Genomic DNA, 13,742 nt, shown 5'->3' with positions numbered 1-13,742 from the left:
CAGAAAATGAAAAGTGGTGAAGGAGTGAGTGGAAGGTGTGTGAAGAGTGAATGTGAATCAAAGGGAAAATAAAAAGTGAGCAAGAGTGAGTTTGAGGGAGAAAGAGAGAGAGCGTAGGACGGAAACAGCTCTACCTGCACGAGGCTTATCTGGGCTCCAGGCTGCAGAACAATGGCAGGAAACGAGTGCATGGAACTTTTCCCTGCGAGCGGGCATGCGTGCCCCTTATCCAGGGTCTCGTGGCCCCGCGCCGCCCTGCGGTCAGCAGAGACGTCACTCTCCGCCGGGTCGCAGGGGTAGTGCTGAGGGTGGCCGGGGAGGGGCTTGATGTACATCTGCACATTTAGTGATAGAAAGTTAGTTTCTCTGCCATTTTTCAGCACCACTTTCACTTTCTTATTGTTAATGCAGAGAGCTCCTCAACACCCAGCTTATCTCTCCTATTGTTGTTTAACATCAATCGTGACTGAAAAAGCTCAGTAGCCTGAACGCAAAAAAACCCATTCCGAGGCATTTTGTGCTGCTTTACAGTCTGAAGTTTCACACCAGCAGCTGCAGCCAGACTCTGTTTGAAGATAAGGGGAAATTACGGACTGAAATAGCAAACCTTTTTTTCAACTTTTCTCCCCCCCTCCTGTTCTCTTGTCATTTCAGTCCTCCTTTCTCGCAGAACAACCGCGACAATAATTACCTGAACCTCAACTATGAATACAAAGGTAAGACAGGAGAGGAAATCTGCAGCAGTTCTCTACACAGAGAGAGAGCTTCATTATTAGAAAGTTTTGTCTGTTCTTTAGGTAATTATAGCCAAGCAGAAAAAAGAAAAAAAGTCTGTTCGTGCGGCTCCTGACTATCTAAAATGTTGCAAAAGCCCCTCTTGAGATTACTAATGAGGAGGGATGTGATACTATTTGATGCTTTTATCTGGGAGTAAATACTTAAAATGAGGAATTGTGGAGGAGATGTTTAATATCCTGGTTGTATTTCTTGTGATGAAGGAGAGTGTGATAGCATCATAACTCTTCCCTGCTTTACAGTCTCCTCTGTGTACCCTTTGTCCATCTCATTTGTCTCTCTCATCCCATCTCCACTTTTTTTTTTTTTTTTTTTCTCCAGTTCCTAATAGACATTGCTGCTTTCCTGTCTTTTTCATGATCACTTCCCTTCTTCTTCTTGATGCCCCCCCTCCCACCTCCCACCTCCCATTTCACGTCTATTCCTTGTCCCTCGGCTCCCTAGTCTGTCCCCTTTTCCTTCAGAACGCAGATCAAATGGAGCGGGATGACAGATAACGCCACACTAATCCTCGCGAACAGACGAACCGCAGCAGCTCTCCCAATCTGGTCATTTCTTTTTCTCCCGCTCTGCCCCCCCCTTCGTGCTGTAAATTAAAAAAAAGAAAAGAAAAAGGGAGTGCTGCACATTGTGTACACACAGACTGGGGAGTATGGGAGCTTCATATAGCTGCAGCAGCACTTGAAGACTCACTTGGGGCACGCATGCATGCACGTGCCTGCTGCACACACTCTCTAACCCTCCCTGATGTAAAGCTGTGTGGCCCTTCCTGCTGAGGGCTAGAGTATTTGTTTACCATTCCCTATGAGTAGATTTTTCCTCTCCATCCCGCACTGCCAAACACAAAAAATAACTCCCGTCTCCATGGGATACGGCCACAAAAACAGCGCGAGGGGAGGCAGTCATCTGACAGAACAGCTGCTTTCAATTGCGAGCCACTCCGTGTGTGTGTGAGTGTCAGCGCTCGCCTGCGTCAGCAGTGCTCCCCACCTGCCTTTAGTTACTGCTCCACTGGGTTCAGAGCTAAGGCTAAGCTAGTACACATGAGCTGTTTTCAGTTTCTCTCTTGGCTGCAGCGAGGCGATGCGACGGCTCTGTTCGGCGTGTGAAAAGCTGTCTTCCGTCCCGCTGCTTTTTGAACTTTGATTTTGAGATGATGCAAAAGCAGTGTAGCGTCTGTCAGATGTGATCAGCTGAAAATGTGAAACTCAATTATGCATCAACAATGTTTACTCCAAGCAATTAAATCTGCATTATTAAAGAGTTCTGTAAAGTTACACTGGTAAGAATTTCCCAGTAGTGAAATAACAGTAAAGAACTGGCAGCAGGGTTGCCTTTATGTTACTGTAAAATTAACATTATTATACTGTCGCTGAAATTTACAGCTTTGTACTGTTTTAATGAAAAATACAGTTTGAACTGGTTGTTTTTTTTATTAATTTCACAGTATTTTACAGTTAATTTACTGTTTAAAGATACATTATATAGCTGTTTTTTCACCTTTCTTTTACATTATCTTACTGATTTGTTTTAATGCACTATTTAGGTTGTATTTTTTACATACATTTTAATAAACATAATTTTTTGTCTAGATAAACAGACTTAGCAGGTTACAGACAAAGGAATAGTCACACTAAATACAATTAAAGGCACTTTGTTAGGAAAAAGGCTATAATAGACTTGTTGACACTTTTCCCAAAATGTCTGTCTCTAGCTGGCTACAAGCACAGAATGCAAACCATAACAACATGTGAGTGAAGAACAATAAAGCTAATTCACTGATTTTACAATCATGTACAATGTACAAGCCTCACATGTGCAGATCAGGTCCCAGAATTAAACAAATACTGCATGAAACTTTTACTGATGATACTTTAGACGGTTGATCAGCAGTAAAGTGATGTATTTTAAGAATGCATTATAGTTCAGTTAAAAATAATTTAACAGGTTTTCTTTTGTATTAACAGTAAAGCACTGTTTTTAGCAATAACAGGTTAATACTGTTGAAATCCTGCTGTAAATTAACAGCAATTGTTTACAGTGTAATTATAAAAGGAGAATTCAGTTGTTGTTGAGACTTCATTTACTTTCTAACCGATGCCTCTTTGCTCCCTCTTCAGGTCGCCATGGGAAAGGAGGGACTTTCCCTCGCCAGTTCCAGTTGCCCAATCGCAGCAAGGATTACGGAGACCGTAAGAAACCGGCTTTGCTAGAGCAATTACAACACCACTATTATTGCACAGATTAAACCGCAGGACAACAAACACACCACTACCAGACACTCCCATCTGGTCTGATCTTTTAACATTGAGATGAGATCTCATTCTTTACATCCTCACATTTATATCACTTTTTCACTTCCAGATTTTTGAATATCTGCATTTTTCTTTTTGCTCTCTGCGTAGATTTAGTACATGAAGTGCTGGCTTGCTGTTCCAGGCAGCTGCTAGTAATTGCTTACTCAGAGACTAACCTTGGCTAGCAGTGATTTACGTCTCCCTGCGGTGAACCCGAACTTGTATAAAAACACAGCGCCCTGCTTCCTGTCTGAGGGGAAGTGGGACGGAGTGGCGAGAGGCACTCTGCTCTGGCTGCTCTCGGCCAAGAGCTCAACTTTATGCACAACACCTGTAAAGTAACTGTGTGAAAAGACAGTGTGGAAATCACTCACAAAAGATGCAGTGGCCTCTGTGTGTGTAAAGTCATTTATATGTCTATTTTTCTTTTTCATATTTATGTGTTTTCAGGTCGCAGGACACTTCCGCGCAGCTTTATGCCGCAGGAGAACCTGTTTCAGCTGGTTCCTTCCAGTCGCACACGCAGTTATAATGGAGACAGTACAGCGCTGCAGTACAGCGACCTGCGCTCGCTGGGCCGCACCATCGACAAGAGCTGCCAGCGGGGTACAGCCAAGTGTAAGTAAAAAAGTTATGAAATGAAGGGACAGGAAGCACTGAAGGAAAATTAAACATATAAACAGTCTTAAAATAAACTGTATTTCTGGGCCCTTTTTTGTTGATTTGTGTCTGGTTCCTGCGGATAACAAGACGTTAACCCTCGCTGATAACCCAGAAATGAATGAAGAAAGTGCAGACTTTCAGGGCTGGGTATCAAACCTCAGTACGTTTTACTTAAGCGCTATAGACCTCATAATGAACATGTGTGCGCTTTAAAAAAACACATTTCCCTCCTTTTTTTGTATGAATATAAAAAAATAATAATCAAAAAACAATTTTAGACAATTTTATTTCGGCAAAGTTCTTGTTTTTAGACAAAATTATCATTTGGCTTCTTTTGTGAAGTGAAAATAGGATAACAGTTAGAGAAGTCAGGCACAAAAAAAAGTTTGGTATCAGTACTGAAACTCAGGTATTCCATCAGCATATTATCAAACATTTTTAAATGATATCCATCCCTTATCGAAAAAAGGGGTGTAAGAAAATATCCAATATTGTGATATAATTTTTTGTGATACTGTATTGATTTTCAAAAACACTGTATCGATTTGTAATTAATAGTTTACATCCAAAGATTAACTCGGCCACAAAATATGAATTACAAAAAAAACACACAGGGAAAGAAAGGCAAATTAATTTTAACATCTCAAATTGATAGATTAATTGATCAATCAGAAAAAGCTACAATACAAGACAAGGATAAGATCTTCTTCAGTAAATACTCCACGGCTGTCAGACATGTTTAAATCCTCAGCGGGAGTAGAGATAATGTACAGTAATAGTGTGTGTCACAACAGGCAGAGTTTCCCTCTCATCATCCGTCCACATGATCACTAATCACATCTGTCCTCAGTCAGTCCACAGTATTCGTTGCCCAGAAATTGTCTTTGTCATGAAACAAGAGCACAGCTCAGCAGTCTGAGGTTGACGTGTTGGTCTCTGGTGTCTTTCTCGCCCACGCGAGACTAAACTGTCTAACCCGGCGGCCACAAAGAGGCCTGTTAATAACAAAATAAAGTCTCAGAGTCTGGGCCTGTGAAGATGAGAGTCGTCGACATGCTCTCTCTCGGTTTTGACGACTTTCTGTCGGAGCGTGGTTTTTACTCGCATATCAGGGGTTTCCCAATCTGAGAGGGTCTGCGGTGGGAATTATTCAAAAGCCCTGCGGTGGATTCTTGACGTCTGGTCTTGGTGAGGTTACTGTGCGAGTAATAGTCGGGCCTTGCGGCGCATTTTGACGCACGCTTCGAGTGTTTTCTCAAATCAGTATATCACAGTGGATCTGTCAGCCTCTGGGGAGCTTAGCAACCAAATGAATTACTGCTGGGTTTTCATCATGTGGTGTCTTGTTTCTGCAGCGCCGCGGGCGCCAGTCAACTGGCGACAGGGAAAGCTCCTGGGGCGCGGGGCGTTCGGGGAGGTCTACCTCTGCTATGACGCAGACACAGGCCGCGAGCTGGCTGCCAAGCAGGTGCCCTTTGACACCGACTGTCAGGAAACCAGCAAGGTGAGAGAGAACACCTCACACCTGTAAACATGTATGTTTTATGCCCTAAACATGTATTTTAGGGCATAAAACAGTGATTTTATGATTAACTATGTATTTTTTTCTGTAGGAGGTGAATGCTCTGGAGTGTGAGATTCAGCTGCTGAAGAATCTGCGTCACGAGCGGATCGTTCAGTACTACGGTTGTCTTCGGGACCTTGAGCAGAAGAAACTCACCATTTTTGTGGAGTTTATGCCCGGGGTGCGTATTCTGCAGGACATTTTATTTGAATATAGTTCAACTTTTATAAGTCACATGTAGCACAACAACAGTTCTTGAAGTTTGATTGAGATACAATAACGATAAATGTCATATTTTGAATCGTTTTGGCTGCAGAGACGTTTAAAGACAAACTTGAAATCAAACCACATCTGCTAAAAAACAAGTCTGAAATGTCACCAGCTGTCAACAAACGTGCCCTCAGTGGTTGATGTCAGCAGAGCAGCTCAGTTTATGAGATAATTTTCTCTCTAAATGAGCGCCTTAATGAGCTGCTGTCGCCTGCGGACCCCGTCCCCGAGCCTGGTTTTAATATTTCCTGGGCTATTTTTTTCCCTGTGAGTGGCGTTGAGTGTCTTAGTCACACATTGTCTGGAAATTGGAAATGTTTATGTTTCACTGGAGTTTTCTGGCAGAGGCGAGAGGGGAGGTGACAAAGCCAAGAAGTTTGTGTGTGACTGCTCTGCACGGCTGCACCGCTGCGGCTGACCGATAACACTGTTAGTCGCCCTATTGGGAGGGGGTGGGGGGAGGGGGGGGTGGGGGGGGGGGGGGGTAGGGGTGGTGAGGGGGGCAAGTGTCCCTCTGAGAGCCACAGAGCTGTTGAGGCGTCTTGCCGACAGCTGAGAGTGAAGAGTTTTGTTTGCACTAAAACTGCGTCACAGGTGTTACTGGATCGGGTCTTTGCTCCTGCGATTTCCTCGCGAGGAACTGGAAACAGGAAATGAAAGGAAATGCAGGACAACGAAGGTGTTTGGAATCAAAACCGAGCAGATTTCTTTCAGCACGATGTGTGTTTATATACTTAAAAATTGGCATAGGGTCCGCTTTCACATTATAACTAAATAAACCCGCTTCAGCTGGAAATGTTGTTGCAAGTATGCATATTTTCCTTTAAGACACTGAACCATTTTATATCCAGCATACACATCCTTCCAAAGCAGATCTTCTATGATTTTATACCCTACAGCTGTGATAATAATATTAGCTAACCAATATAAATATCATAAATGCAGTACCACTCATTCTCTCTACTGTCTCTCTCTGTCTCTCTCTCTTGCTGTCTCTCCAGGGCTCAATAAAGGACCAGCTGAAAGCCTATGGAGCCCTGACAGAGAAGGTGACGAGGAGATACACCAGGCAGATCCTCCAAGGAGTCTCCTACCTGCACAGCAACATGATTGTACACAGAGACATCAAAGGTAACCAAAACAGCGAGCTAGTGAAGGTCAGGACAGGGTTTTAATTGGATTTGTAACTGGTGAACACCCCCACTTGAGACGCAGACTTAGCTGACGGTGTGTAACATGGATGGATTACTGAACGGGCCTACTGGGCACAGGCCCAGGGGCACCCCCTGGCCTTCAACTACAAAAAATGTCACTCAAAGAGACACGTATCAACCAGGAGGAGACTCAAAATGACCACAAAGAAACATAAAACGACTACAAATAGACACAAAACAACCAAAACAATTACAGATAGACACAAAATGACAACAAAGAGACACAAAATGACAACAAAAAGGGCCAAAACAACTACGAAGAGACACAAAACAACTACAAAGAGACACAAAACTACCACAAAGAGACACAAAGCAACTCCAAAGTGATGCAAAACGACTACAAATTGGGACAAAACAACCACAACCAATAGCTAAATGACCAAAACAATTACAAAGTTATGCAATACAACTACAAAGAGACACAAATTGACCTCAAAGAGACACAAAACAACTACAAAAACACACAATATAACTACAAAGAGACAAAATGACCACAGAGACACAAAACAACAACAAAGAGGTTAAACACCTGTAAAGTCTGTGTGTTTTGCTCCTATATAGGAGAGCTGGTGGGGCCTTTTGTTTGTGCCCAGGGGCCCATTGTCTCATAATCCACCAGTAAACAGTCTTTCTTTATGGTTCATATTGCAGCGAACTGTTGCTGAGAAAACTCCAGGTTCATTCATTTTATTCCGGCTGACATTTCCTCATTTGGTTATTCACCGTCTACCGAAGGAGCCTGGAAAAAAATGTGCTATTTTGAACTCGCCTTTGAGATATATTAGGCTTCTTGCTGGTGAAATCGGCCAGTCTAAAAATGTTTAACACCGGATGGAAAGGCTTTAGTTTGGCTGCCCACGGCTTTGGGACTCACCGCTGCGGCCAAGAAGAGGGAAATATACCGTCTGTCTGGTGGGGAAAAAGATAGTAGGTCTCACAGGACACAGGCAGGCCCTATGAGAGTATATATGTGGGTGGGATTTTCCACTTAAAAATGCTCTTCATGTGTAATATACGGTGTGTGCTCATCTCACCATACAAGGGCTCTTCTGTACGCAGTAAAAGAGCTGTCAGCACATGCGGTTTTTGGAGCTTAGCATGACATTAGACTATAAAGTTTGGGTAAATTTAATGTTCCGAGGAGCCAAATAAAGACTTAAAAAAGATTTATTGGAGAGTCTCACGTTCTCACAACAAACGTACAGGCATTGGAAACAGGTTAAAGAAGTGAGAAGTTAAGATCTCCTCTCTGCATCCTCCAGTGGGTGTGGAGAGCGAGCGGCGTACATTAGTCACTGATCAAACAAGTGGAGTGCAAGTGGAGGAAATGGGATAGACGCAACTACATGTCGGAAAATTGCTAAAGAAGGAGTCGGAAGGGTGTTGAGGTTTGATCCACGTGGAGCAGACAGTTGATTCAATATTTCATTTTGTCATTTGCGTAAACCAACGAGGCATTTCTCCAATGTGAGGAAAGTGTTTGTAGAGTAAAATTGCTAAAAGGTATACTTTGACATTTTTTATAAATGCATCACAACGGACAGGTCAAGCCATAGGAAAAGTTTACCTTTCCCCTGCAAAGAGACGCAAAACGACCACAAAAGGGGCCAAAACAACCACAGACAAATAATAGCTACAAAAAGACCAAAACAATTACAAAGTGGTGGAAAATAACAACAAAGAGTCACAAAATGACCACAAAGAGACACAAAGAGACACAAAATGACCACAGAGAGACACAAAATGACCACAAAAAGATACAAAATGACCACAAAGAGACACAAAATGACTACAAAGAGACACAAAGCAAATACAAAGTGATGCAAAACGACTACAAAGAGAAACAAAGTGACCAACAAGAGACACAAACCAACTACGAAGTGACGCAAAACAACTACAAAGACACACAAAATGACTACAAAGAGACACAACATGATCATAAAGAGACACAAAATGACCACAAAGAGACACAACATGACCACAAAGAGACACAAAGCAAATACAAAGTGATGCAAAACGACTACAAATAGGGGCAAAACAACCACAAACAATAGCTACAAAACGACCAAAACAAATACAAAGCGACGCAATACAACTACAAAGAGAAAAGTTCACCTTTCCCCTTATGTAGGTTGTTCAGTCAGTTGAAGTGTTGGCACGTGCACTTTGTAACCACACTGTAACTACATTAATTAAACCTCCAAACCGTCAAAGCGTCCGTTATAGGATATTGACAGTCCTCGGGAGACTCTTGAATAACTCTGAGCTCATTTCTGTTTCGTTCCACCAGGTGCTAACATCCTGAGAGACTCCTCGGGGAACGTGAAGCTGGGAGACTTTGGAGCCAGCAAACGTATCCAGACCATCTGCATGTCTGGTACAGGAATCAAGTCCGTCACTGGCACCCCCTACTGGATGAGCCCCGAAGTCATCAACGGGGAGGGCTACGGCCGCAAAGCTGATGTATGGTAAGGAATAAGATCAGATGGAGCTGTAATGAGGCCCAGAGGGGATATTGGGCTGTTGCAGCACACAAAAAATATTTATTACAAGCACAAAAATACACTGCAATAAAGTGACCTCAATAAATGGGTGGTGGGTGGTGTGTACTGCATGTCTGGTAGCACTTAAAACATGATAAGTGTACTGTATTTCTGACCAGTTAACCACATTAACTTGTGTTGGTGAATAAATCAACATGAACACCTGTAAAATATAATCCAATGCAGTAAATATCACATTTGTAAAGCGTATAGTGAGATGAGACTGTGTAAAAGGATTTAAAGGGGAACTACGGTCATTTTCAAAATTCATAAATTTTATTCCTATCGTAAAGGACAGTCCAAAAACATATTAGGAAACATGAACAACTCTCCCAAATCCAAAAACGAAAGCGTTAAAACTCAAACTTGTGATGTCATAGGGTATAAAGTGTGAAACCGCTCCATAAACAATGAATAGGGAAAGATGTTATAGATGACACTGAGAGCACCCAGGAGAATGTTCTGAGTATATGGAAACATTTTATGTTTCACAACTGGCAACACTACAATAGAATAAAGCTCATTTGGGTATTAAAAAAGAAAACAAACTTTCCGTGGGTCCATAAAATCAGCCTCCCACTCATTGTCTATGGAGCAGCTCCAGACTTTATAGCCTATGACATCACAAGTTTGAGACTTACTTCTCTGGTTTCTGGCTTTGAAAGAGAGAGAGGAGCTCATGTTCACGGATAGTGATTGAACTTTCCTCGGCCATCAGCAAACATCCTGGAATTATTAATTGAGGTGGTGTTTCCCTTTAACCTCTTACCATTTACTGTTCTGCACCTGGGGAACTATGATTATTATGACTGCTAGTATAAAAATAAGTAGTTTTCCTCCCCAAAACGTAGCGTAACTTTGGAGTGCCATTTAGCCTCCTTTGTGACAAACAAGTATGACATGGATTCCTTTGGTTTTCTAGTTTCAAATGATACGAGTATCTTCACTCTAGCTATAAAACTGAGCCTGCTACAGCCTGGTAAATTACTTGCGTTAATGTGTTAAAGACATAGTGGCGTGAAAACGAATTTGCATTAACGTGTTAACTTTGACAGCAACATTAAGTATAATACAAACATAAATGCATGCAAACATAACACATTAAACTGCATGTGAACTAATATTTGACGTGGTCTCTCCTCAGGAGCGTTGCCTGCACCGTCGTGGAAATGTTGACCCAGAAACCCCCGTGGGCAGAGTACGAGGCCATGGCTGCCATTTTTAAGATCGCCACCCAGCCTACGAAGCCCATGCTTCCCGACAGCGTGTCTGACGCGGGCAGGGACTTCCTGCGGCAGGTGTTCGTGGAGGAGAAGTGGCGGCCCACCGCAGACTGTCTGCTCAGCCACCCGTTCGTCCAGGGCTGCTTCTGAGGCCCGCGGACCCCCTTTCCCCTCCCCTGCCTTTGCCTGCGAGGCCTCCGCGGTCCCGGCACCTCCCATCCTCGTCCCCAAAAGGGCCCACCCCCGCGCCCCTACCCTCGTCACCAGGGCTCAGCATCACTCCAACTTCCTGCCCTGCCATCTATCACCAGTGTCTGCCTTGTCAGGAACCCCTGCATCTCTCAGCAACTAGCTCAACCCTGATAACTCACCGAGAGGCCGGGTCGACTGCCGTCAGACCTCCAGAGTCCTCCGAGGCGTCGCAGTGTTTTTGCCGCCAGGAGGGGGGCTGACGAGAAAGCACTTAGCGGTCTCACAAGCTACAGACTGCTGTTCTTTATCAAGAGCAGGAAAAGTGACGCGAGATAGCAACTTTCTGGGTCTTTTACTGCCGCAGAACAGTGTCGAGGTTCGGCCAGACACCATGTAACCGTGACTGGTGGCACGTCTGATAGTACTGTACTCATCAGCCTCAGTTAGCTGTGTGCGAAACTAAGATGGCGAAATATTTTTATATGACATACAATAACACATACAAAGTCATCTTAGCCGAGGAGTTTTCTAAAAATGTAAATGTATTTTTGTCAACGCCTTACAATAAGAGTTTGTAAGTAAGAATGTCTTCTTTTTTTTTTTTTTTTAGAGGGTCGCCGCATTACCCGACTTTCACGGCACTCAGAGCCCCATTTAGAAGGATTGTCAACGTTGCACTTTTGATATCATGCATTGAAACATTTTGCAACATGCAGGATAATCAACCGAGGAGATATTTTTCTATTTGAAGCATTTTTTTTTATATCATTTCGTAAAGGAGAATAGTGTAAAGAGAAAAAAAGAAAACCAAACTTTTGCATCATTTTGTGTGCAATGTCTATTAAGCAATACCAACAGTACTGTTGGAGTCCATTCCAGCTTCCCATGCAGTGAGTCCATCGGCAAAAAAAAAAAAAAGTGGCCAAAGAAAAGTTGCAGAAACTTTAGGCTGAGTTAACGTGCAGTATTAGTCGGATTGTTTTGTCACCTCAGAGCCCCTATAGCCTTTTTCTATGTTACGGCAGCTTCGTGCACAGTAGACTGCACAGACCAAATCAAATGCATCGATCGTGTTAGTATGAAAAGTTAGATTGAAGTCTCATCTTTGTTGTAACTTCAGTATGAATCCAGTCACCCCATGCCTTTACTTTGCTTTCATATGAATGGGTCGCTTAATGACCACCTGACAGCACACCTCGCTCTGTGCGTCGTCATGTGAGACGATATTACAAGTCGCCAAAACAAAGGGTCAAATACAGAGCTGTATTCTTTAACAATGGAGGTTTAACAGGGGAGCTTGATGTCAGAGGTGTAGCGGCTAGCTGTAACACAGCAGCACTTAAGGAATGATCAAATCTTTTTTTGACCCTTGTCAGTGCCTTATCTGAATCTGCTTGTAAACACAAACTGCCAAAGCGGAAAGCTTCTTAATAAGGTGAGCAGCTGTTCAGTAGAGAGAGAGCACACACAGGATTTGCTGAAGTTCTTTTATATGGAGAAAAAAAAAAAAAAGATTATACTGTAAATACATATTGTTCTGCACTTTTGTATGAAATTTCTTTACATTATATACAAATCTATTTGATGAAATAGCTACGTTATACAGTAGGTTGTACTGTGATTTAGACAGGATGTATGTACGTCTCTTTGAGAGCTGTGGCAGGCAGTATGAAAAGGCTGGGAGGCTTTCGATTGGGACAGAGTTCGTTTTGTCTTAATGACAAAGCCTTGAAACATGAAATGTATCAAGTCGTTGATCTTTTTGTACATTTAACTTAATAAATCCAAGGTCTAAGACTGTTTCCCTGTGCAGTTTTATTGTGTTGTTTTGTGTTATATTTTGCCTTTGTTGCAGTTTTTCCACTTGTATTATATATATTGTTTCTATGGAGCTATGATATCTATTTTTGCACAACATTTTCTGATTTATATGATATTATATTACAATATAGAATCCAGTAAGACGTTAAATTAAAAAAAAAAAGAATGTTTTGATTTTCTCCTCACAAAAGACTTATTATTTTATTTATTTATTAATCATGGCAACAGCTAACAAGGAGGACAAAGTGAGAGAGGATGTTATGCTTCAAAATCCCCTTTCGCAATCTCCTTCTCTTTCTTTTTATTTTATTTTCATATAGACAACTATAACAAAATAAGTTGATAAATGGATGGCCACTTTATTAGGTACACCTGTACAATTTAATGCAATCGAATACAACAGCTCTGCCTTGAATATGAACTGGAGTCCAATATATTGAAAGGTGTTTCTAATGTATGAAAAGTATATAAATGAGGTGGACCTAATAAAGAGGCCAGTGTGCGTGTGTTACTATATGATATTCTATCGATTCTTTTGATAACGATATGATTTCGATTTGATTTCGATTTTCGATTTTAACACAATCAATTACATTTATATCAAACAAAAAACAACTAAAATATTATTTGACCATTTTATTATTACTCTACCAGACATTTAAATGAAAAACAATATATTCTTTTTACAGTGGGAATTTAAAAAAAAATAATTAAATATATTATTGAATCTATCGTTACACCCCTAGTGTACACAGTGGTGGCAGCAGTACACAGATATTTTATTTTTTTTAATTTTATTTTTAAATAAAAATAGCAATACCACACTGTTGAAAACCTTTACTGTTACAAGTAGAAGTACTGCATTATTTTTTTTATGTTTAATTTTGTTTTATTTTATTTCAATACTTTTGATTTTTATTGTAAAAGTAAATAAGTACCTATTACTTTAGCATCAAACTAAACTTAAAATAGCCTACCAGCAGTAGGCTACTTACTATGCAGATCTATAATCACACATTATACTCTATTAGTTGATTATATTTTGCATTAATAATCTGAATCTGCAAAATAATTAGTAATGTAAAAATGCCAAATAAATGTAGTAGAGTAAAAAAAGTAGAAGTATAAAGTACCACAGTATTTGAGTAAATGTACTTAGT

At 41.4% G+C, this 13,742-nt stretch overlaps 1 protein-coding gene across 1 annotated transcript in view; it reads left to right on the top strand.

Annotated features, from left to right (window-relative positions):
- map3k22 (mitogen-activated protein kinase kinase kinase 22) overlaps positions 1-12,563 on the top strand; it is a 46,077-nt gene extending 33,514 nt beyond the window's left edge. The window contains exons 11-18 of the mRNA XM_037756949.1: positions 655-716; positions 2,916-2,987; positions 3,543-3,710; positions 5,111-5,259; positions 5,369-5,500; positions 6,591-6,720; positions 9,094-9,271; positions 10,491-12,563. Coding sequence (XP_037612877.1) covers positions 655-716; positions 2,916-2,987; positions 3,543-3,710; positions 5,111-5,259; positions 5,369-5,500; positions 6,591-6,720; positions 9,094-9,271; positions 10,491-10,719 — 1,120 coding nt within the window. The 3' untranslated portion in view covers positions 10,720-12,563. The remainder of the gene's footprint in view (positions 1-654; positions 717-2,915; positions 2,988-3,542; positions 3,711-5,110; positions 5,260-5,368; positions 5,501-6,590; positions 6,721-9,093; positions 9,272-10,490) is intronic.
- Positions 12,564-13,742: the final 1,179 nt, after the last annotated feature.

Source organism: Sebastes umbrosus, chromosome 21 (genome assembly GCF_015220745.1).
Source record: "Sebastes umbrosus isolate fSebUmb1 chromosome 21, fSebUmb1.pri, whole genome shotgun sequence".
In the NCBI taxonomy this organism is placed as follows: domain Eukaryota; kingdom Metazoa; phylum Chordata; class Actinopteri; order Perciformes; family Sebastidae; genus Sebastes; species Sebastes umbrosus.
Note: the sequence above shows the minus strand (reverse complement) of the source record. Positions and strands in the feature narration are given on the sequence as shown.